Source organism: Manis javanica, chromosome 10 (assembly GCF_040802235.1).
Source record: "Manis javanica isolate MJ-LG chromosome 10, MJ_LKY, whole genome shotgun sequence".
Classification (NCBI taxonomy): domain Eukaryota; kingdom Metazoa; phylum Chordata; class Mammalia; order Pholidota; family Manidae; genus Manis; species Manis javanica.
Window position 1 is genome coordinate 41,680,649 of NC_133165.1, and position 26,033 is coordinate 41,706,681.

The following is a 26,033-nucleotide window of genomic DNA, read 5'->3' on the forward strand; positions in this document are numbered from 1 at the left end:
TCACAGAGTAAACCCCTGAGAAAGAGATAGACTTAACCAGTCTTCCTGAAAAAGAATTCAAAATAAAAATCATAAACATGCTGACGGAGCTGCAGAAAAATATACAAGAGCTAAGGGATGGCATCCAGAGTGAGATTACAGAAGTGAAACAATCTCTGGAAGGATTTATAACCAGAATGGATAAGATGCAAGAGGCCACTGATGTAATAGAAACAAGAGAACAGGAACATAGAAGCTGATGCAGAGAGTGATAAAAGGATCTCCAGGAATGAAACAATATTAAGAGAAACAGTGTGACTAATCCAAAATGAACAATACCCACATTATAAGGGCACCAGAAGAAGAAGAGAGAGAAAAAGGGATAGAAAGCGTCTTTGAAGAAATAATTGCCGAGAACTTCCCCAAACAAGGGGAGGAAATAGTTGTTCAGACTACAGACGTACACAGAACTCCCAATAAAAGGGACACAAAGAGGACAACACCAACACACATAATCATTAAAATGGCAAAGATCAAGGACAAGAACAGAGTATTAAAGGCAGCTGGAGAGAGATAAAGGTCACCTACAAAGGAAAACCCATCAGGCTATCATCAGACTTCTCAAAAGAAACATCACAGGCCAGAAGAGAATGGCATTATATATTTAATGCAATGAAACAGAAGGGCCTTGAAACAAGGATACTGTATCCAGCACGATTATCATTTAAAAATGAAGGAGGGATTAAACAATTCCCAGACAAGCAAAAGTTGAGGGAATTTGCCTCCCACAAACCACCTCTACAGGGCATCTTACAGGGACTGCTCTAGATGGGAGCACTCCTAAAAAGAGCACAAAACAAAACACCCAACATATGAAGAATGGAGGAGGAGGAATAAGAAGGGAGAGAAATAATCATCAGACTGTGTTTATAATAGCTCAATAAGTGAGTTAAGTTAGAAAGTAAGGTATTAAAGAAGTTAACCTTGGGAGGCAGAGCCAAGATGGCAGTGTGAGTAGAGCAGCAGCAATCTCCTCCCAAAACCACATATATCTATGAAAATATAACAAAGACAACTCTTCCTAAAATAGAGACTAGATGACACAGGACAACATCCAGACCACATCTACACCTGCGAGAACCCAGCACCTTGCGAAGGGGGTAAGATACAAGCCACGGCCCGGAGGGACCTGAGCGACCCCACCCCAGCTCCCGGCGGGAGTAGAGGAGTCAGCAGGGAGGAAGAAGGAGCCCAGGACTGCTGAACACCCAGCCCCAGCCATCCAGACCAGAGCGCAGACACAGTGCATGCATGGGGACCTGGACACTAGGGAAACAGGGCGGCAGGACCAGTGAGAGGGTGCCTGAGGCAATGCTGGAGAACAAAGAAATGGGAGCGGCCTTTTTTTTTTTCCGTTTTTCTTTTTTTTTCTTTTTTTTTTCTGACGAGTGCTTTTTGGAAGTCTTAAAGGGACAGGGAGCCAAATACTAGGGAAACACAGCAGCAAGACCAGTGAGCAGGTGCCTGAGACCGGCACCTGAGGACAAAGAAAATCATGCGTTTTGTTTTGTTGTTGTTGTTGCTGCTGTTGTTTTGGTTTGGACAGTGCTTTTTGGAAGTCTTAAAGGGTCAGGGCAGGACACTTAGTCCACAGGCAGGGAATCTGGGGATCTCTGGGCACTCTAAGGCCCTGGGCAGCATGGAGCACGGAGGGCCCCTGTGGAGATAAATAGCCTCCCGGCCACTCCCCCTCCAATGGGGCTCCACCATTTTGGAGCAGCGGCCCAAGCCAGAGCACCCCTACAGAGACAGCAGAGGTAAACTTCATAGCAGCCGGGCAGGAAGCAGAAGGCCTGTCTGCGCACAGCTGCACAGCACAAGCCACTAGAGGTCGCCATTCTCCCACGAGAGGAAGGCCACAAACCAACAAGAAGGAAAGCTCTTCCAGCCATCACTCGTACCAACTCTGCAAACTATCTCTATCACCATGAAAAGGCAAAACTACAGGCAGACAAAGATCACAGAGACAACACCTGAGAAGGAGGCAGACCTAACCAGTCTTCCTGAAAAACAATTCAAAATAAAAATCATGAAAATGCTGATGGAGATGCAGAGAAAAATGCAAGAGCAATGGGATGAAGTCCGGAGGGAGATCACAGATGTCAGGAAGGAGATCACAGAAGTGAAACAAAACCTGGAAGTATTAATAAGCAGAATGGATAAGATGCAAGAGGCCACTGAAGGAATAGAAACCAGAGAACAGGAATGTTTAGAAGCTGACAAAGAGAGAAATAAAAGGATATCCAGGAACGAAACAATACAAAGAGAACTATGTGACCAATTCAAAAGGAATAATACCCGTATTATAGGGGCACCAGAAGAAGAAGAGAGAGGAAAAGGGATAGAAAGTGTCTTTGAAGAAATGATTGCTGAAAACTTCCCTAAACTGGGGGAGGAAATACTCGAACAGACCATGGAAATACACAGAACCCCAAACAGAAAGGATCCAAGGAGGACAACACCAAGACACATAATAATTAAAATGGCACGGATCAAGGACAAGGAAAGAGTTTTAAAGACAGCTAGAGAGAAAAAGATCAACTATAAAGGAAAACCCATCAGGCTATCATCAGACTTCTCAACAGAAACCCTACAGGCGAGAAGAGAATGGCATGATATATTTAATGCAATGAAACAGAAGGCCCTTGAACCAAGGATACTGTATCCAGCACGACTATCATTTAAATATGACGGCAGGATTAAACAATTCCCAGAAAAGCAAAAGCTGAGGGAATTTCCTTCCCACAAACCACCTCTACAGGGCATCTTACAGGGACTGCTCTAGATGGGAGCACTCCTAAAATGAGCACAGAACAAAACACACAACATATGAAGAACGGAGGAGGAGGAATAAGAAGGGAGAGAAGAAAAGAATCCCCAGACAGTGTATATAACAGCTCAATGAGCAAGATAAATTAGGCAGTAAGATACTAAAGAGGCTAACCTTGAACCTTTGGTAATGACGAATTTAAAGCGTGCAATGGCAATAAGTACATAGCTCTCAATGTCACCCTAAATGTAAATGGACTTAATGCACCAATCAAAACACACAGAGTAACAGAATGGATAAAAAAGCAAGACCCATCCATATGCAGCTTACAAGAAGCTCACCTCAAACCCAAAGAAGGGCACAGACTAAAGTCAAGGGATGGAAAAACATATTTCAGGCAAACAACAGTGAGAAGAAGGCAAGGGATACAGTACTAATATCAGACAAAATAGACTTCAAAACAAAGAAACTAACAAGAGATAAAGAAGGACACTACATAATGAAAAAAGGGCTCAGTCCAATAAGAGGATATAACCATTCCAAATATATATGCACCCAACACAGGAACACCAGCATATGTGAAACAAATACAAACAGAACTAAAAAGGGATATTAACTGCAATGCATTCATTTTAGGAGACTTCAACACACCACTCACCCCAAAGGATAGATCCACCGGGCAGAAAATAAGTAAGGACACAGAGGCACTGAACAACACCTTGAAGAGATGGACCTAATAGGCATCTATAGAACTCTACATCCAAAAGAAACAGGATACACATTCTTCTCAAGTGCACATGGAACATTCTCCAGAATAGACAACATACTAGCCCACAAAAAGAGCCTCAGTAAATTCCAAAATTTAGAAATTCTACCAACCAGTTTTTCAGACCACAAATGTATAAAACTAGAAACAAATTCTACAAAGAAAACAAAAAGGCTCACAAACACATGGAGGCTTAACAACATGCTTCTAAATAATCAATGGATCAATGAACAAATCAAAATAGACATCAATGAATATATAGAAACAAATGACAACAACACTAAGCCCCAACTTCTGAGGAACGCAGCGAAAGCAGTCTTAAAAGGAAAGTATATAGCGATCCAGGCACACCTGAAGAAGGAAGAACAATCCCAAATGAACATTCTAACATCACAATTATCAAAACGGGAAAAAGAAGAACAAATGAGGCCTAAAGTCAGCAGAAGGAGGGACATAATAAAGATCAGAGAAGAAATAAACAAAATTGAGAAGAATAAAATACCAAAAATCAACGAAACGAAGAGCTGTTTCTCTGAGAAAATAAACAAAATAGATAAGCATCTAGCCAAACTTATTAAAAGAAAAAGAGAATCAACACAAATCAACAGAATTAGAAATGAGAATGGAAATATCATGACAGACTCCACAGAAATAAAAAGAATTATTAAAGACTACTATGAAAACCTATATGCCAACAAGCTGGAAAACCTAGAAGATATGGACAACTTCCTAGAAAAATACAACCTCCCAAGACTGACCAAGGAAGAAACACAAAAGTTAAACAAACCAATTACGAGCAAAGAAATTGAAACGGCAATCAAAAAACTACCCAAGAACAAAACCCCATGGCCGGATGGATTTCCCTCAAAAATTTATCAGACACACAGAGAAGACATAATACCCATTCTCCTTAAAGTTTTCCAAAAATAGAAGAGGAGGGAATACTCCCAAACTCATTCTATGAAGCCAACATCACCCTAACACCAAAACCAGGCAAAGACCCCACCAAAGAAGAAAATTACAGACCAATATCCTTGATGAATGTAGATGTAAAAGTACTCAATAAAAAATTAGCAAACAGAATTCAACAGTATATCAAAATGATCATACACCATGACCAAGTGGGATTCATCCCACGGATGCAAGGATGGTACGACATTCGAAAATCCATCAACATCATCCACCACATAACCAAAAAGAAAGAAAAAAACCACATGATCATCTACATAGATGCTGAAAAAGCATTTGACAAAATTCAACATCAATTCATGATAAAAACTCTCAGCAAAATGGGAATAGAGGTCAAGTACCTCAACATAATAAAGGCCATATACAATAAACCCAAAGCCAACATTATACTGAACAGCGAGAAGCTAAAGCCTTTCCTCTGAGATCGGGAACCAGACAGGGATGCCCACACTCCCAAGTGTTATTTAACATAGTACTAGAGGTCCTAGACACAGCAATCACACAAAACAAAGAAATACAAGGATTCTAGATTGGTAAAGAGAGAAGTTAAACTGTCACTATTTGAAGATGATGTGATATTGCACATAAAAAACCCTAAAGACTCCACTCCAAAACTACTAGAACTGATATCGGAATACAGCAAAGTTGCAGGATACAAAATTAACACACAGAAATCTTTAGCTTTCCTATACACTAACAATGAACCAATAGAAAGAGAAATCAGGAAAACAATTCCATTCACAATTGCATCAAAAAGAATAAAATACCTAGGAATAAACCTAACCAAAGAAGTGAAAGACCTATAGCCTGAAAACTACAAGACACACTTAAGAGAAATTAAAGAGGACACAAACAAATGGAAACTCATCCCATGCTCCTGGCTAGGAAGAATTAATATAGTCAAAATGGCCATCCTGCCCAAAGCAATACACAGATTTGATGCAATCCCTATCAAATCACCAGCAACATTCTTCAAAGAACTAGAACAAATAATTCAAAAATTCATATGGAAACACCAAAGACACCAAATAGCCAAAGCAATCCTGAAAAAGAAGAAGAATGTGGTGGGGGATCTCACTCCCCAACTTCATGCTCTACTACAAAGCCATAGTAATCAAGACAATTTGGTACTGGCACAAGAACAGAGCCACAGACCAGTGGAACAGATTAGAGACTCCAGACATTAACCCAAACATATATGGTCAATTAATATTTGATAAAGGAGCCATGGACATCCAGTGGCGAAATGACAGTCTCTTCAACAGATGGTGCTGGCAAAACTGGACAGCTACATGTAGGAGAATGAAACTGGACCACTGTCTTACCCCATTCTCAAAAGTTAATTTAAAATGGATCAAAGACCTGAATGTAAGTCATGAAACCACAGAACTGTTAGAAAAACACATAGGCAAAAACCTTTTAGACATAAACATGAGTGACCTCTTCTTGAACATATCTCCCCGGGCAAAGAAAACAACAGCAAAAATGAACAAGTGGGACTATATTAAGCTGAAAAGCTTCTGTACAGCAAAATACACCATCAATAGAACAAATAGGAACCCTACAGTATGGGAGAATATATTTGAAAATGACAGATCCGATAAAGGCTTGACGTCCAGAATATATAAAGAGCTCACACGCCTCAAGAAACAAAAAACAAATAATCCAATTAAAAAATGGGCAGAGGAACTGAACAGACAGTTCTCTAAAAAAGAAATACAGATGGCCAACAGACACATGAAAAGATGCTCCACATCACTAATTATTAGAGAAATGCAAATTAAAACTACAATGAGGTATGACCTCACACCATTAAGGATGGCTGCCATCCAAAAGACAAACAACAAATGTTGGCGAGGCTGTGGAGAAAGGGGAACCCTCCTACACTGCTGGTGGGAATGTAAATTAGTTCAACCATTGTGGAAAGCAGTATGGAGGTTCATCAAAATGCTCAAAACAGACCTACCATTTGACCCAGGAATTCCACTCCTAGGAATTTACCCCTAAGAACGCAGCAATCAAGTTTGAGAAAGACAGATGCACCCCTATGTTTATTGCAGTACTATTTACAATAGACAAGAATTGGAAGCAACCTAAATGTCCATTGGTAGATGAATGGATAAAGAAGATGTGGTACATATACAAAATGGAATACTACTAAGCCATAAGAAGAGGGCAAATCCTACCATTTGCAGCAACACGGATAGAGCTGGAGGGTATTATGCTCAGTGAAATAAGCCAAGCAGAGAAAGAGAAATACCAAATGATTTCACTCATCTGTGTAGTATAAGAACAAAGGAAAAACTTAAGGAACAAAACAGCAGTGGAATTACAGAACCCAAAAATGGACTAACAGGTACCAAATGGAAAGGGACTGGGGAGGATGGGTTGGTAAGGAGGGATAAGGGGGGAAAGAAGAAAGGGGGTATTAAGATTAGCATTCATGGGGGGGACAGAGAAAGGGGAGGGCTGTAAAACACAGAGATGACAAGTAGTGATCTACAACATTTTGCTATGCTAATGGACAGTGACTGTAAAGTGGTTTATAGGGGGGACCTGGTATAGGGGAGAGCCTAGTAAACATAATATTCTTCATGTAAGTGTAGACTAAAGATAAAAAAAAAAAAAAGAAAGAAAGCAAAGGGGGATTACTCCTTGATAGGATAAAACTAACTGTAAATCAACGATTTATGCATGCTTTAAATATCCATAATTTTGATCACTTAAAGGGTGTCAGATGATCGGCTATGGAGGTACATTTTTCTGATAATATTTATTTCTCTTAAAAAAAAAAAAGCAGTTCCTGTGTGGTGACCTCCAATGAGTTCTACACAATGGTATAAAGGGCATATCAAAGTGTGGGCAAAGGGTCTGTTTCTGTTTATACAGAGGATCAAAGCCTAATTTGGCTACCCAGAAAATGAACTAAGATAGGACATGAAGAAGAACTTCCGACATCAGCACTCTCTGGAAGAGTCATAATAGAAGATGATCATCAAAAAACCTCAACAAAGATCCAGGCGATGCTGCAGTTGTAGCTCCATCCATCCCACCGGATCCTGTTCTTGCCATTGGAATGAAGAAGGAGATATCTAAGCTGGCCTGTGCTTTCAGTAAAACAACAAATTTGACTGGATCTATACTACTGGAACTCAACCATGAAATTGGAGAACTACAAGTTGTAGTGCTCCAAAATCTTATAACTAAAGACTATCTACTGTTAAAAGAACATATGGGATGTGAACACTTCCCAGGAATGGGTTGTTTTAATTTGTCTGATTTCTCTCAGACTGTTCAAGTACAGTTGGACAATAGCCATCATATCATAGACAAATTTTCAAAAATGCCTAGGGTGCCTAACTGGTTTTCATGGCTTCACTGGAGATGGCTGGTAATTATACATCTGCTTTGGTTATGTAATTGTATTCCTATTATGTTAATGTGTGTGCGAAATTTAATTAGTAGTTTAAAACCTATACATGCTTGTTACTCTACAAGAAGATATGTCAAAGAAATAATCCTCCCATGTTTTCTTCCGTCTGCTACCTCTATAGCTTTTCTTCTTCCTTCCTAATTACAACCCTTAAATAGAATTCGTGACTCATATCAAATTTACCGAGTATCATAATTCCTCCAAGTGGTAAAGATACCTCAAGACAAATGCTGGGCATAGAAGCCACAGGGCATAAATCTGCAAAGAAGTAAAAAACTAACCTTTTCAAACAATATGGCTTCTCTCTCACTTACCAACTTCACATCTCCCTGTATGACCCCGGAAAATGACTGGTTAGCCAGAGACGGGTAAGATTTCTCAAGGGAGGAACAACCTAAGACAGGCACAGTTGCAGGGGGGCCATCAGGTGAGAAATAGGCGATCAACAGTGGTGAGACTTAGAACCTCAACACCCCTGTTTTGAGAAAAATCTTCTGCATCCGTGGATTTTTTAATGCCCTTGTCTAGCTTGGATTAACACACAGTCTACAGGCACACACCTGATCATCTACATTTGCTCTCTTACAACACTAAAATATGTTTTCTACCTTAATCTTGCATCTTCCTACCACTTCAGCATTTTATTAAAAATAAAAATAATAATAATAATAAAGGAAGAAATGTAGACTCCACATATGTATCAAGTATAAAAATCAAACGAATATTCATATTTGACCTGATTGTTTATAGTTCATAATGCGTGATCAAAACCGAAAGTTTCTGTGATGACTGCCCTTGTACTGTTCACCATGTAAGAACTTATTCACTATGTAAGAATTTGTTCACCATTTAAGAACTTGTTCGTTATGCTTCAAAAGATTGGAGACTGACGAGAATTAGGCTTAGGGTGGATTAATTATTGTCCATTGAACATTGACTCCCCTACACAGAATTTCATTGTTGTTAACAACCATTTGATCAATAAATATGAGAGATGCCCTCTCAAAAAAAAAGAAGCTGCCCTTTAACCTTTGGTAACCACGAATCTAAAGCCTGCTATGGCAATAAGTACATATCTTTCAATAATCACCCTAAATGTAAACAGATTGAATGAACCAATCAAAAGACACATAGTAACAGAATGGATAAAAAAGCAAGACCTATCTATATGCTGCTTACAAGAGATTCACCTCAAACCCAAAGACACGCACAGATTAAAGGTCAAGGGATGGAAAAAGATATTTAATGCAAACAACAGGGAGGGAAAAAAAAGGTGCTGTAATACTAGTATCAGACAAAATTGACTTCAAAACAAAGAAAGTAACAAGAGATAAAGAAGGACACTACGTAATGATAAAGGGCTCAGTCCAACAAGAGGATATAACCATTATAAACACATATGCACCCAATACAGGAGGACAAACATATGTGAAACAAATACTAAGAGAATTAAAGGAGGAAACAGAATGCAATGCATTCATTTTGGGAGATTATAACACAGCACTCACTCCAAAGGACAGATCCACCAGACAGAATATAAGTAAGGACACAGAGGCACTGAACAACACACTAGAACAGATGGACCAAATAGACATCTATAGAACTCTACACCCAAAAGCAACAGGATACACATTCTTCTCAAGTGCACATGGAGAATTCCGGAATAGACCACATACTAAACCACAAAAAGAGCCTCAGTAAATTCAAAAACATTGAAATTCTACCAACCAACTTTGCAGACCACAAAGGTATAAAACTAGAAATAAATTGTACAAAGAAAGCAAAAAGGCTCACAAACACACAGACGCTTAACAACATGCTCTTAATCAGTGGATCAACGACCAAATTAAAATGGAGATTCGACAAATGACAACAATAACACAAAGCCCCAACTTCTCTGGGACGCAGCAAAAGCAGTCTTAAGAGGAAAGTATATGGCAATTCAGGCATATTTAAAGAAGGAAGAAAAATCGCACATGAATAGTCACATGTCAAAATTATCGAAATTAGAAAAAGAAGAAAAATGAGGCCTAAGGTCAGCAGACAGAGGGACATAAAAAAATTAGAGAAGAAATAAATGAAATTGAGAAGAATAAAACAATAGAAAAAATCAATGAAACCAAGAGCTGTTTCTTCGAGAAAATAAACAAAATACATAAGCCTCTAGCCAGACTAATTAAGAGAAAAAGAGAGTCAACACACATCAACAGAAACAGAAATGAGAAAGGAAAAATCACGATGGACCCCACAGAAATACAAATAATTATTTGAGACTACTATGAAAACCTATATGCTGACAAACTGGAAAACCTAGGAGAAATTGACAACTTCTTAGAAAAATACAACCTTCCAAGAGTGACCCAAAAAGAAACAGAAAATCTAAACAGATGAATTACCAGCAATGAAATTGAAGTGGTAAACAAAAACCTACCCAAGAACAAAATCCCCAGGCCAGATGGATTTACCTCGAAATTTTATCAGACATACAGAGAAGACATAATACCCATTCTCAAGTTTTCCAAAATATAGAAGAGGAGGGAATACTCCCAAACACATTCTATGAAGCCAACATCACCCTAATACCAAAACCAGGCAAAGACGCCACCAAAAAAGAAAACTACAGACCAATATCTCTGATGAACGTAGATGCAAAAATACTCAACAAAATATTAGCAAACCGAATTCAAAAATACATCAAAAGGATCATACACCACGATGCAAGGATGGTATAACATTCAAAAATCCATCAACCTCAACTACCACATAAACAAAAAGAAGGACAAAAACCACATGATCATCTCCATAGATGCTGAAAAAGTATTCGACAAAATTCAACATCCATTCATGATAAAAACTCTCAACAAAGTGGGCATGGAGGGCAAGTACCTCAACATAATAAAGGCCATATATGATAAACCCACAGCTAACATCATACTGAACAGCGAGAGGCTGAAAGCTTTTCCTCTCAGATCGGGAACAAGACAGGGATGCCCACTCTCACCACTGTTATTCAACATAGTACTGGAGGTCCTAGCCATGGCAATAGACAAAACAAAGAAATACAAGGAATCCAGACTAGTAAAGAAGAAGTCAAACTGCCATTATTTGCAGATGACATGATATTGTACATAAAAAACCCTAAAGACTCCACTTCAAAACTACTAGAACTGATATTGGAATACAGCCAAGTTGCAGGATACAAAATTAACACACAGAAATCTGTGACTTCCCTATACACTAACAATGAACTAATAGAAAGAGAAATCAGGAAAACAATTCCATTCACAATTGCATCAAAAAGAATAAAATACCTAGGAATAAACCTAACTAAGGAAGTGAAAGACCTATACCCTGAAAACTATAAGACACTCTTAAGAGAAATTAAAGAGGACACTAACAAATGCAAACTCATCCCATGCTCTTGGCTAGGAAGAATTAATATCGTCAAAATGGCCATCCTGCCCAAAGCAATACACAGATTTGATGCAATTCCTATCGAACTACCAACAACATTCTTCAATAAACTGGAACAAATAGTTCAAAAATTCATATGGAACCACCAAAGACCCCGCATAGCCAATGCAATCCTGAGAGGGAAGAATAAAGTGGGGGTGGGGGGGGGAGGATCTCGCTCCCCAACTGTAGCTCTACTACAAAGCCACAATAATCAAGACAATTTGGTAATGACACAAGAACAGAGCCACAGACCAGTAGAACAGAATAGAGACTCCAGACATTAACCCAAACATACATGGCCAATTAATATATGATAAAGGAGCCATGGACATACAATGGGGAAATAACAGTCTCTTCGAGAGATGGTGCTGGCAAAACTGGACAGCTACATGTAAGAGAATGAAACTGGATCACTAACCCCATACACAAAAGTAAAGTTGAAATGGATCAAAGACCTGAATGAAACCATAAAACTCTTAGAAAAAAATGTAGGCAAAAATCTCTTGGACATAAACATGAGCGACTTCTTCATGAACATATCTCCCCAGGCAAGGAAAAGAAAAGCTAAAATGAACAAGTGGGACTATATCAAGCTAAAAAGCTTCTGTACAGCAAAGGACACCATCAATAGAACAAAAAGGTAACCTACAGTATGGGAGAATATATTCATAAATGACAGATCCAATAAAGGGTTGACATCCAAAATATAAACAGCTCACGCACTTCAACAAACAAATAGCAAATATTGCAATTAAAAAATGGGCAGAGGAGCTGAATAGACAGTTCTCTAAAGAAGAAATTCAGATAACCCACAGACACATGAAAAGATGCTCCACATTGCTTATCATTGGAGAAATGTATATTAAAACCACAATGATATATCACCTCACACCAGTAAGGATCGCCATCATCGAAAAGACAAACAACAAATGTTGGTGAGGTTGTGGAGAAAGGGGAACCCTCCTACACTGCTGGTGGGAATGTAAATTAGTTTAACCATTATGGAAAGCAGTATGGAGGTTCCTCAAAAAGCTCAAAATAGACATACCATTTGACCCAGGAATTCCATTTTTAGGAATTTACCCTAAGAATGCAGCACTCTAGTTTGAAAAAGACAGATGCACCCCTATGTTTATCGCAGCACTATTTACAATAGCCAAGATATGGAAGCAACCTAAATGTCCATCAGTAGATGAATGGATAAAGATGTGGTACATATACACAATGGAATATTACTCAGCCATAGGAAAAAAACAGATCCTACCATTTCAACAACATGGATGGAGTTAGAGGGTATTATGTTCAGTGAAATAAGCCAGGCGGAGAAAGACAAGTACCAAATGATTTCACTCATCTGTGGAGTGTAAGAACAAAGGAAAACTAAAGGAGCAAAACAGGAGCAGAATCACAGAACCCAAGAATGGACTAATAGTTACCAAAGGGAAAGGGACTGGGCAGGATGGATGGGGAGGGACAAGGTTGGGGAAAAAGAAAGGGGGCATTACGATTAGCAAGTAGAGTGGCGGGGGGGAGGCACAGGGAGGTCTGTACAACACAGAGCAGATAAGTAGTGATTTTAGAGCATCTTACTATGCTGATGGACAGTGACTGTGTAGGGGTATGTTGGGGGGGAATTGGTGAAGGGTGGAGCCTAGTAAACATAATGTTGTTCATGTAATTGTAGATTAATGATACCAAAACAAAAAAATTAAAAATAATAAAAAACAATAAAGACCCAGCAGCAGAGAATTCCCCAAGGAGCAGCCTACCTCACCAGGTTATGGAGCACTCTATGCTCTGCCCCTATACTCAGGCTGAGCTGGCAGGTTTGGACTTCCTGGTTTAGGCAGACGCCCTCGGAGCCAGTATCAGCTTGGCTGCTGCATCTGTGGAACTTAGAGGTGGATGGAATTGTTCTTTCAGGATAAGAGATAGGAAAGCTGGCTTCCCTGAAAGTTCAGCCCACCTTGAGGCAGCGGTTACAAAGAGCACATCAGACCCCAAGGAATCACTCCCTCCATGATTGGCTTATGGCTGCACTTTGTGCTGTGTGGCCCAATCAAGGTGATCTACCATCCTCTCCTGCTAGATGGCAGATGTATGCTAATCTCCAACAGGTGTTACAAGAGGTAGGCATAAGAAATGCCATCTATATTCCAGAGAATTATGGCCCAGATGAAGAGCCTTTCACTACTGGGAAGTAAATATTGTGCTTCAAACAGCTCCTACATCCTTCTTTGGGTCCCTAGTGGCCACTGTTTCCTCTTACTTAGGGCAGCCCAAAAGCGAGGTGATATGTACAGTTGCAGACTTGGGAGAGTCTGCAGCAATGAGAACAAGGAAAGAAATGAGGTCTGCTACTCACAAGGAGAAATTAAAGTGCCCCAGAAAGGTTACAAGAACCCAGATGTGCATTGATTTAATACGAGCAGGAGCAGATGGAAAGAAATTAGACAGGAAGTCAAATAGGATCTTAATAGAGCTATGCAACAGCTGAAACCAGAGCAGCAGTTCCAGCCTTTAAGACCAAAGAGGCAGAGGTCAGAGACAGAGCCACATGTTTGGCCTGTGTGTTTCCAAGACTTCCTGCTGGAGAATCAGCCAACCTCACTCGAGCCCACACAGGAAAGTGATTGGGAAACATGGTTCAACTGAGGGGAAGGTTGAGGTACCTGCCCTGAGGGACCAGGAGGGGTACCAGAGGCCACATGGTGAAATAGCTATCCAGTAGTCCCCAGTGAATGTACGTGACCTGGCACTGGTGGACACACAGCTGAATGTTCACTGATTCATGGTAGCCCTGAGCAGTTCCCCAGGACCTCCACTATCATAGATGGATATGGCGGTAAGGCTATCAGAGTGAAAAAAGCCGAAATACCTTTGGGAATAGGGCGTCTACCCCCAAAGGAGTATACTGTGTATATATCTCCTATCCCTGAATATATTTTGGGGATTTATATCCTGCAGGGTCTATGGTTGCAGACCACTGCAGGTGAGTTCAGATTGAGGGTACATATGGTGAAGGCAGTTCTGAGGGGACATAGCAGGCATCCACCCATAGCTTTGCCTGTTCCTCAGCCGGTGACTAATACCAAACAATACAAACTGCTTGGAGGGCATAAAGAGACTGGAGAAACTCTCCAGGAGCTGGAAAAGGTGGGTATTATAAAACCCACCCATAGTCCTTTCAATTTCCCAGTGTGGCCAGTGAAAAAGCCAGACAGCTACTGGCGTATGACTGTGGATTACAGAATTTAATGAAGTCCTACCCCCTATGCATGCTGCTGTCCCCTCTATTGCAGTCTTGATGGATACCCTAAGCCATAAACTAGGAACATACTACTATGTGGTAGATCTTGCTAATGTCTTCTTTCCCATCGACATTGAACAGGAAATTCAGGAACAGTTTGCCTTCATGTGGGAAGGACGGCAATGGACTTTCACTGTACTGTATTCCCACAGGAATACCACAGTCCCCACCATCTGTCATGGACTTGTAGCCCAGGACTTGGCTACATGGGAGAAACTGCCAATGGTGCGGCTGTACCATTATATTGATGATGTCATGCTCACATCTGATTCTCTTTCAAATCTAGAAGGTGCAGCACCTAGACTGCTACAAAATCTACAGGAGAAAGGATGGGGTGTGAACAGTACCAAGGTTCAGGACCTGGTCTGTCTGTCGATTTCTTAGGGGTCATCTGGTCAGGTAACATCAAAGTTATACCAGAAGCAGTTGTAGATAAACTCCAGGCCTTTCCTACCCCTACAACTGTATCATTGCTACAGGAGTTTCTGGGTCTTCTAGGCTACTGGAGAGTGTTTATCGCACACTTGGCATAAACCCTGAATCCCTTATACAGGTTGGTATGGAAGTGCATCAGGTGGGACTGGGGTGAGACACATGCATCTGCCTTGGCATCTGCCTTGACTACAGCAAAATGGGCAGTCAAGGCTGTGCAGGCCTTGAGAGTGATAGACCCATCAAGGCCCTGTGAGCTGGATGTTCATGTGACTGAAAACAGTTATGGCTGGGGTCTGTGGCAGTGGCTTGAACAAACTCGCCAACCTATTGTATTCTGGTCACAACTCTGGAAAGGGGCAGCGGTACGATACACTTTGATAGGAAAACAACTGGTTGCCATGTATTACACCTTTCTGGCTATAGAACCCACCACTGGAATGGCCCCAATAAAGGTAATAACCACTTATTCCATCTTGGGGTAGGTACAAGCCGCCTGGACCTGGTGTGACACAAACACTCGTGGGGTCACCTACAGCAGCATAGTACCCTCTCCAGTAGCCCCTTAAGTGAAAAACTCCAACACTTAATGGGGCCAGTGACATATACTAGTGAAAAACAGGAAGAATTTACTTTAGAACTATTACTAGAAGAGAGTCCTTATCAGAAGGGAAGAGCTCCTATACCCAAAGATTCATGGTACACAGATGGCTCCAGCCGTGGACAGCCCCCGAAATGGAGGGCCGCAGCTTTCCATCATAAGACTGAAACAATATGGATGGAAGATGGTGAGGGGAAGAGCAGCCAATGGGCAGAGTTGCGGGCTGTGTGGCTTATGATCAGCCAGGAGCCCTCCGCTATAGTTGTCTGCACTGAAAGCTGGGCCTTCTATCAAGGCTTGACTCTGTGGCTATTGACATGGTACCATGCCAACTGGCTAGTTGGTCACTAACCCCTTTGGGGACAAGAAATGTGCCAAGACTATGGGCCTGTGGTAAGACTAAAACAGTTACAGTCTATCATGTGACAGGTCATTTGCCACTGGCATCTCCAGGAAATGATGAAGCAGATAAACTGGCCCAGATACATTGGTTAGAAGGAAAGCCTGCCTCTGATATAGCCCAATGGTTACATCAATGTTTGTTGCATGAGGGGCAAAAGTCAATGTGGGCTGTAGCCCATTGGTTGGGCTTGTCTTTGACCTTAGAAGAAGTTAGCAGAGCCCGGCAAGAGTGCATCATATGCTCTAAATGGGACTTATACCAAGTTCCACAGCAACAGGGAACTATAGCTAAGGGGCCTATACCCCTCATCAAGTGGCAAATAGACTATATTGGACCTCTACCTGTGTCAGAAAGATATTGGGATGCTATGACTTGTGTGGACACAGCTACTGGACTTCTGGTTGCTTTTCCTACCCGTTGTGCAGACAAGAAAATGACCAAAAGAGGTCTGGACTGTCTCTTTGCCACCTATGGCTGACCACAGGTAATTGAGAGAGATCAGGGCACCAATTTTACTGGACATACACTGCAAGAATGGGTGTGACAGCTGGGAATCAAATGGAAGTTTCATGTGCCATACAATCCTACTGCAGCAGCCATGATACAGAGGCACAATGGCTTGCTAAAATCCAGACTAAAGTCAGATACCAATAGTCTGTGGGGATGGTCAGTCCACTTATGGACCATGCTCTGGCGTTTGAACAAGAGATCCTGAAAGGGAGCCCTGAGCCCGGTAGACATACTAACACATATGGCTGCCTCCCATATACAAGTGCAAGTACAAACCAAGGAAGAATCACTGAAGCTGAGGTTTGGCCAACAGAATAACATCTTGCTGCCAGCACCAGCTGCACTGAACCCCAGAGACTCCACTGAGTGGATGTGGCCTTGGACCTTTCCACACATGGGCCAACGACGGCTGGCTCTCCTGTCACCTTGGGGACAAGTCCTGGAAGCTGGCCTCCTGTGTATTCCTGGAATAACTTCAGAGTGGCCCCCAAAGGTCACAGTAGTATATCCTGAATGGCCAGAAGGTAGGAGCATCTTACTGGGGAGTTTTGTTTTATCATTATCACCAGTGCATGCACCTCCAGTAGCATTACATATTGACCCTTCAGTAACCCCCACAGGGAGAGGAGTAAAGGTATGGTATACTAGAACTGGACGGGACCCCCTTCCTAATACAGTCCTATCACAGGACCACTCTCTTGCATGCATCCTACCTGATGGACAACATTTGCCTATGTTGGTGTCATTAAAACATGTGTCTTATTGCCCCTAAGGTCTTTGTGGATTGAGAACCTACCTCCTCTGCTCCTCTGGCTTGAGGATTGTGATAATTTTTGTTCAAAATCTTATATTTTAATTTTTGTTGCTATCTCTAAGTTGTTATTCATGATCACTCCTAAGGTCTTTGTGGATTAGGAACCTCCCCTGGGGCTTGGGGATTATTATAATTTTTGTTATCAGGAACCTCCTCTGGCTTGAGGATTATTATAATTTTTGTTACCTGTATCACAATCTTGTTGTATCTTAGTTTTTTTTATTATCTCTAAGATGTTGTTATCCTCTGTTGCTGTTGTGGAATCTGGTTACAGTGCTCCAGCTTTGTCACACAGGGACCACTGCGGAAGATTTAAAGCATGTAGATTATAAGGCAAGAATCCTGGAGGGGTGGAGTATGGGGAAGTTCCCATGACCAGGATCCTCACTGAACTTAAATGACTTGATGATGTAACTGGCCTGTTGCTAGGCTATCATTTCCACATCTTTAGGCAATAAGCTATTGTTTTGCTATATAGAGAGCTCAGCCCAGTGCTCTGGGCAAAGACAGAGATGCTAGTGCTTGACCTACTATCGGGAGAACAAGCTGGGTAATAAACCCTTTCACCCCAAAGAAACATTCTACTGTCATTTCTTTGGTCACACTGAATTCATAGTGAACTTCCAGGGGACTGAAACCCATTGGGAAGATACCTAGTAATCATGTAAGACTTGCTAGGAGATGGCAGTAGCCTCTGTGACACAAACCATCGCCAACTTATGTGCTTACCCACCCAAAAGGCCACATAAATCCAAAAACAGGCCCAGCCCATGACACTGGCTCTGACCACTGTGCTTAGAGCTCCATGGACACCACCCTCTTGTGGTTTAAAAAAAGAACTTCTGATGCCTATGAAATGAATACACTCTTAAAGGACGGACATGGAACACCAGTGTCCCACTGCTGAAGAAATTATCTATTATAACATGTGAATGAAGCTACTCAGATTCAATCATTTTGAAACAAAGACCATAAGGAAACACATCGGGGGCCATACAAGATTAAAGGTCTTGAGCATTCAGGTCAAACATTTATCATTCTTTGCCTGTATGGCAGTTCAGTTCTATCTTCCATATATAGCAGCAATTTCATTTCTGAAAAGAAATACAATGGTTCATAACATTACCAAGGAAGTGCAAAGCACCCTTCAAACTCTAATTCTAATATCATAGGTGCAGACACTGTTCACTGTTAGCCCAGAATATAACAGTATAACAACTAGGTAGGACCTACATATTTTATTTACATTTTTACGCCTGCTTTGTAACCTAAGCAGAAAAAATGAAGACCTTAGACTTGGTCAACCAGGATTCCTCCCTCTCCTGTACTCCCTATTTAGCAATGGTGAACAAATTCTAAAGTTTTCATTCCCAGCATATTGTTTCTTCCATCCACAATGCCAACTGCTTTTGCCAACAGCCTTGGTTAGTCCTAAAGCACAACTGCAGAGCCAAATTAAATGGTCTCCCTGTCTCCAACCACTACTTCAACCCCTTGTCAACTCCCAAACCCCAAGATGCTGCACAGAAAAAAATAAGACACATACCCCAAGGAGACAAGACTGTGGCGTAAATAGGGCAGCAGAAATCTCCTCCCAAAACCATATATATTTATGAAAATACAACAAATACAACTATTCCTAAAAGAGACACCAGAAAATACAGTACAACAGTCAGACTACATCTACATCTGCAAGAACTCAGCACCTCACGAAGGGGATAAGATACAAGCCGTGGCCCGGCAGAAACCAAGCGCTCCCCTGACCCAGCTCACCAGTAGGAGGAAAGGAATTGGAGTGGGGAGGGAGTGGAAGCCCAGGACTGCTAAATTTACAGCCCAAGTCAGACACACTGGGAGCACAGACACACAGTGCATGGTGTGCTGGATATTAGGGAAACACAACAGTAAAACCTGAGAGCGGATCCCTGCAGCCAGCGTCCCTGGGACAAAAGAAAAGTGAGTGCTTTTTGAAAGTCTTAAAGGGACAGGGGCTTAACAGCTGGATGGAACCATCCCAGGACACTCAGCCCAGCAGTCTGGGAATCCCGGGGAACTTTGGGCACCCTAACACCCTGGCGGCAGCACAGCTCTGAGGCGCCTCACGGCAATAAATGGCCTCCTACCCATTCCCCCTCCTGCATGGCCCCGGCACAGCAGGGGAGCAGCCTCAGAGCAGCCACGCCCACAGTAGCCACCCAGAGCCTCCTCCACAGCCGCTCGGGCCAGACTCAGAGGTCCCACTGGTGCGCAGCTGCCCGGCATACACAGAGGAAGCTGGAACAGTGCACAAAGAGTCATCATTCTCACAGGAGAGCACACCCGGCGCACCTGCCACTCCCGCAGGGCTCTGGGCTGCCCCAAGGGGTGCCCCACTGGTGGCGGCTCAGGAAATAAAAACAGAAGCTGCTCCCCATGTGTGGGTAACTGGCAGTGGAAGCAGAGAAGGGCAAGGCAACCAGCAAGCAGGAAGGGACGTTGTTCTCCTAGCTGACACACATGCAAACTGCCCACAACTACCTCTATTGCCATGAAAAGGCAGAAGAATTTCATCCAGTCCAGAATCACCCAGACAACCCGCTAGAGGGAGCCCGGGGAGATAGATTTAACCAATCTTCCTGAAAAAGAATTAAAAACAAAGGTTATAACCATGCAGATGGACTTACAGAGAAATATGCAAGAGCTAAAGGATCAAGTTAGGAGGGAGAATACAGAAATAAAACAATCTCTGGAAGGACTTAAGAGCAGACTGGATGAGATGCAAGAGACTGTTAATGGAACAGAAATCAGAAAACAGGAACACAGAGACGCTGACTCAGAGAGAGATAAAACGATCTACATGAATGAAAGAATATTAAGATAACTGTGTGACCAAGCCAAATGGAACAGTATTTGCATTATAGGGGTACCAGAAGAAGAAGAGATAGAAAAATGGATAGAGAGAGTCTTTGAAGAAATAACTGCTGAAAACTTCCCCAAACTAGGGGAGAAAATAGTCTCTCAGACTATGGAAGCGCACAGATCACCCAACACAAGGGACCCAAGGAGGACAACACACAGACACATAATAATTAAAATGGCAAAGATCAAGGACAAGAGTACTAAAGGCAGCCAGAGAGAGAACAATGGTCACCTACAAAGGCGAACCCAACAGGCTATCATCAGACTTCTCAACAGAAACATTACAGGCCAGGAGAGAATGGCATAATATATCTAATGCAATGAAGCAGAAGGGTCTTGAACCAGGAATACTGTATCCAGCACGATTATCATTTAAATATGAAGGAGGGATTAAGCACTTCCCAGACAAGCAAAAGTTGAGGGAATTTGCCACCCACAAACCACCTCTACAGGGTATTTTAGAGGGACTGTTCTAGATGGGAGCACTCCTAAGACTAAATAGATGTCACCAGAGAAAACAAAATCACAGCAAAGAAACAAGACCAACCAAATACGAACTAAAGGCAAAAAATAAAGTCAACTACCCACAAAAGCAGTTAAAGGAAACACAAAAGAGCACAGAATAAAACACCCAACATATAAAATATGGAGGAGGAGGAATAAGAAGGAAGAAAAATAAATAATTATCAGACTGTGTTTATAATAGCTTAATAAGCAAAGTAAGTTGGACAGTTAGATAGATAAGAAGCAACCCTGGAACCTTTGGTAACCACAAATCTAAAGCCTGCAATGGCAATAAGTACGTATCTTTCAATAATCACCCTAAATGTAAATGGACTGAATGCACCAGTCAAAAGATATAGAGTAATAGAATGGATAAAAGAGCAAGACCCATCTATATGCTACCTACAAGAGACTCACCTCAAACCCAAAGACATACACACACTAAAAGTCAAGGGATGGAAAAAGATCTCTCATGCAAACAACAGGAAGAAAAAAGCAGGTGTTGCAGTACTAGTATCAGACAAAATAGACTTCAAAACAAAGAGATAAAGAAGGACATTACATAGTGATAAAGGGGTCAGTCCAACAAGAGGACATACCATTATAAATATATATATGCACCCAATACAGGAGCACCAACATATGTGAAACAAATACTAACAGAATAAGAGAATGAAATAGAATGCAATGCATTCATTTTAGGAGACTTCAACACACCACTCATTCCAAGGGACAGATCCACCAGACAGAAAATAAGTAAGGACACAGAGGCACTGAACAACACACCAGAATAGATGGACCTAATAGACATCTACAGAACTCTACATCCAAAAGCAGCAGGATACACATTCTTCACAAGAGCACATGGAATATTTTCAAGAGAGCCCACTCCCTAGGCCACAAAAAGAGAAACAGTAAATTCAAAAAGACTGAAATTCTACCAACCAACTTCTCAGACAACAAAGGTATAAAACTTGAAATAAACTGCACAAAGGAAACAAATAGGCTCAAACACATGAAGGCTTAACAACATGCTCCTAAATAATCAATGGATCAATGACCAAATTCAGATAGAGATCAAGCAATAAATGGAGACAAATGACAACAGCACAAACCCCCAACTTCTGTGGGACACAGCAAAGGCAGTACTAAGAGGAAAGTATATAGCAATCCAGGCCTATTTAAAGAAGGAAGAACAATCCCAAATCAACAGTCTGAAGTCACAATTACTGAAATTGGAAAACGACGAACAAATGAGGTCCAAAATCAGCAGAAGGAGGCACATAATAAAGATCAGACTAGAAATAAATAAAATTGAGAAGAATAAAACAATAGAAAAAAATCAATGAAACAAGGAGCTGGTTCTTTATTTTATCAATAGGTAAATAATAGACAAATAGATAAGCCCCTAGCCAGACTTATTAAGAGGAAAAGAGAATCTACACACATCAAAAGAACCAGAAACAAAAAAAAAAAAAATCACGACAGACCCTACATAAATACAAAGGAAGAATCATAAGAGAATACTATGAGAATCTATATGCTAACAAGCTGGAAAACCTAGAAGAAATGGACAACTTCTTGGAAAAATACAACCTTCCAAGACTGACCAAGGAAGTAACAGAAAATCTAAACAGACCAATTACAGGCAATGAAATTGAATCAGTAATCAAAAACTACCCAAGAGCAAAAATCCAGGGCGAGATGGATTTACCACAGAATTTTATCAGACATACAGAGAGGACATACTACCCATTCTCCTTAAAGTTTTCCAAAAAATAGAACAGTAGGGAATACTTCCAAACTCATTCTAGGAAGCCAGCATCACTCTCATACCAAAACCAGGCAAAGACCGTACCAAAAAAGAAAATTACAGACCAATATCCCTGATGAAGATATACACAAAAATACTTAACAAAATATTAGCAACCCAAATTCAAAAATACATCAAGAGGATCATACACCATGACCAAGTGGAACTCATCTCCGGGATGCAAGGATGGTACAACATTGGAAAATCCATCAACATCATCCACCACATCAAAAAAAAAAAACAGACAAAAACCACATGATCATCTCCATAGATGCTGAAAAAGCATTCGACAAAATTCAACACCCATTCATGATAAAAACTCTCAACAAAATGGGTATAGAGGGCAAGTACCTCAACATAATAAAGGCCATATATTACAAACCCACAGCCAGAATCATACTTAATAGTGAGAAGCTGAAAGCATTTCCTCTAAGATTGGAAACAAGACAGGGATGCCCACTCTCACCACTGTTATTCAACATAGTACTGGAGGTCCTAGCCATGGCAATCAGACAAAACAAAGAAACACAAGGAATCCAGATTGGTAAAGAAAAAGTCAAACTGTCACTATTTGCAGATGAAATGATATTGTACATAAAACACCCTAAAGACGCCACTCCAAAACTACTAGAACTAATATCAGAATTCAGCAAAGTTGGAGGATACAAAATTAATACACAGACATCTGTTGCTTTCCTATACACTAAAAATGAACTAGCAGAAAGAAAAATCAGGAAAACAATTCCAGTCACAATTACATTGAAAAGAATAAAATACCTAGGAATAAGCCTAACCAAGGAAGTGAAAGACCTATACCCTGAAAACTACAATACACTCTTAAGAGTATTAAAGAGAACACTAACAAATGGAAACTCATCCCATGCCCTTGGCTAGGAAGAATTAATATGGTCAAAATGGCCATCCTGCCTAAAGCAATCTACAGATTCAATGAAATCACTATTAAAATACCAAAAGCACTCTTCAATGAACTGGAACAAATAGTTCTAAAATTCATATGGAAACACCAAAGATCCCAAATAGCCAAAGCAATCCTGAGAAGGAAGAATAAAATGGGGGGATCTCACTTTCCAACTTCAAGCTCTACTACAAAGCCACAGTAATCAAGACAATTTGGTAATGGCACAAGAACAGACCCAGACAGTGGAACAGGATTGACAGTCCAGAAATTAACCCAAACATATATGGTCAATTAATATTTGATAAAAGAGCCATGGACATACAATGGGGAAATGACAGCCTCTTCAACAGCTGGTGTTGGCAAAACTGGACAGCTACATGTAAGAGAATGAAACTAGATCACTGTCCAACCCCATACACAAAAGTAAATTCAAAATGGATCAAAGACCTGAATGTAAGCCATGAAACCATAAAACTCTTAGAAAAAAACATAGGCAAAAATCTCTTCGACATAAACATGAGCAACTTCTTCATGAACATATCTCCCCAGGCAAGGGAAACAAAAGCAAAAATGAACAAGTGGGACTATATCAAGCTGAAAATCCTCTATACAGCAAAGGACACCACCAATAGAACAAAAAGGCATCCTACACTATGGGAGAATATATTCATAAATGACAGATCCAATAAAGGGTTGATATCCAAAATATATAAAGAGCTCACGCACCTCAACAAACAAAAAGCAAATAATCCAATTAAGAAATGGGCAGAGGAGCTGAACAGACAGTTCTCCAAAGAAGAAATTCAAATGGCCAACAGACACATGAAAAGATGCTCCACATTACTAGTCATCAGAGAAATGCAAATGAAAACCACAATGAGATATCACCTCACACAAGTAAGGATGGCTGCCATCCAAAAGACAAACAACAACAAATGTTGGCGAGGCTGTGGAGAAAGGGAAACCCTCCTGCACTGCTGGTGGGAATGTAAATTAGTTCAACCATTGTGGAAAGCAGTATGGAGGTTCCTCCAAAAGCTCAAATAGAAATACCATTTGACCCACTCCAAGGAATTTACCCTAAGAATGTAGCAGCCCAGTTTGAGAAAGACAGATGCACCCCTATGTTTATTGCAGTACTATTTACAATTGCCAAGATATGGAAGCAACCTAAGTGTCCCTCAATAGATGAATGGATAAAGAAGATGTGGTACATATACACAATGGAATATTATTCACCCATCAGAAGAAAACAAATCCTACCATTTGCAACACCATGGACGGAGCTAGAGGGTATTATGCTCAGTGAAATAAACCAGGCGGAGAAAGACAAGTACCAAATGATTTCACTCATATATGGAGTATAAGACCAAAGAAAAAACTGAAGGAACAAAAAAGTAGCAGAATCACAGAACTCAAGTATGGACTAACAGTTACCAAAGGGAAAGGGACTGGGAAGGATGGGTGGGATGGGAGGGATAAGGGGGGTAAAAAAAGAAAGGGGGCATTATGATTAGCATGTATAATGTGGGAGGGGCACAGGGAGGGCTGTGCAACACAGAGAAGACAAGTAGTGATTCTACAGCATCTTACTACGCTGATGGGCAGTGACTGTAATGGGATTTGTGGGGGGACTTGGTGATGGGGGGAGTCTAGTAAACATAATGTTCCTCATGTAATTGTAGATTAATGATACTAAAATAGAAAAAATTTAAAAAAAAACACATACCCTCTCCAAGCTTGTGTTTCCCATCATGCAAAAATAAAAACCAACTGTAAGCTAACTTCTTAGGTACTTAGGAAAGTGACTATAAGTAAGTGAAAAGTTCTTCAAAGACAGGACTATCTGAATCTTATATAGTTGTAATATGGGAGCAAAAAGTGGTATTAATTTAAAATATGTATATATTATAAAATGTTTCCTTTTCACACCATTTCATTTCACACCATTATCCCAGAAAGCACAGTACCTCTCTAATACCACCTAGGTAAAAACAAGACAAAGAAGTAGTATGTTAAAGATTTTAAGGTAAAATGCCCCTACATGGATAAGTGCCAAACAAGTGTTTTGCAACAAACGTGTTTTTCATTACCAAAGTACACACTTCCTCAGGGAAAAAGAAGAAACTATTTTCTGATTGATTATTTATGTCTGTTTATTTTATTGATTCTTGTTTACCATCAAGTGATTCCCTTCTTTATCAATTCATGCAGATAATGCTGGATATAGAATCTCCAGGTTCTCTAGAGGTCATTTTTTATACAGCCACCCTGCCTAAGCCTGGGTCCATGCCAGCATAGTGTAGGCATTCAGTAAATGCTGGCCAAGTACATGAATAAATGCCTCAAAACTAGACACCTATTCCTAGCTCTAGAAAAGCACACCTTACTTCTTT

General features: G+C 40.8%; 1 protein-coding gene across 9 annotated transcripts in view; it reads right to left on the reverse strand.

The window, feature by feature from the left end:
* The window catches only part of LOC108394392 (S-adenosyl-L-methionine-dependent tRNA 4-demethylwyosine synthase TYW1), a 343,841-nt gene that overhangs the window by 267,209 nt on the left and 50,599 nt on the right, over positions 1 to 26,033 (reverse strand). The window contains exon 8 of one of the 9 annotated variants that reach the window (XM_073215225.1): positions 18,209 to 18,597. The exons of the other annotated variants lie outside the window; for them this stretch is intronic. Coding sequence (XP_073071326.1) covers positions 18,592 to 18,597 — 6 coding nt within the window. The 3' untranslated portion in view covers positions 18,209 to 18,591. Of the gene's footprint in view, positions 1 to 18,208; positions 18,598 to 26,033 lie in introns of those variants that run through there. 9 annotated transcript variants of the gene reach the window in all.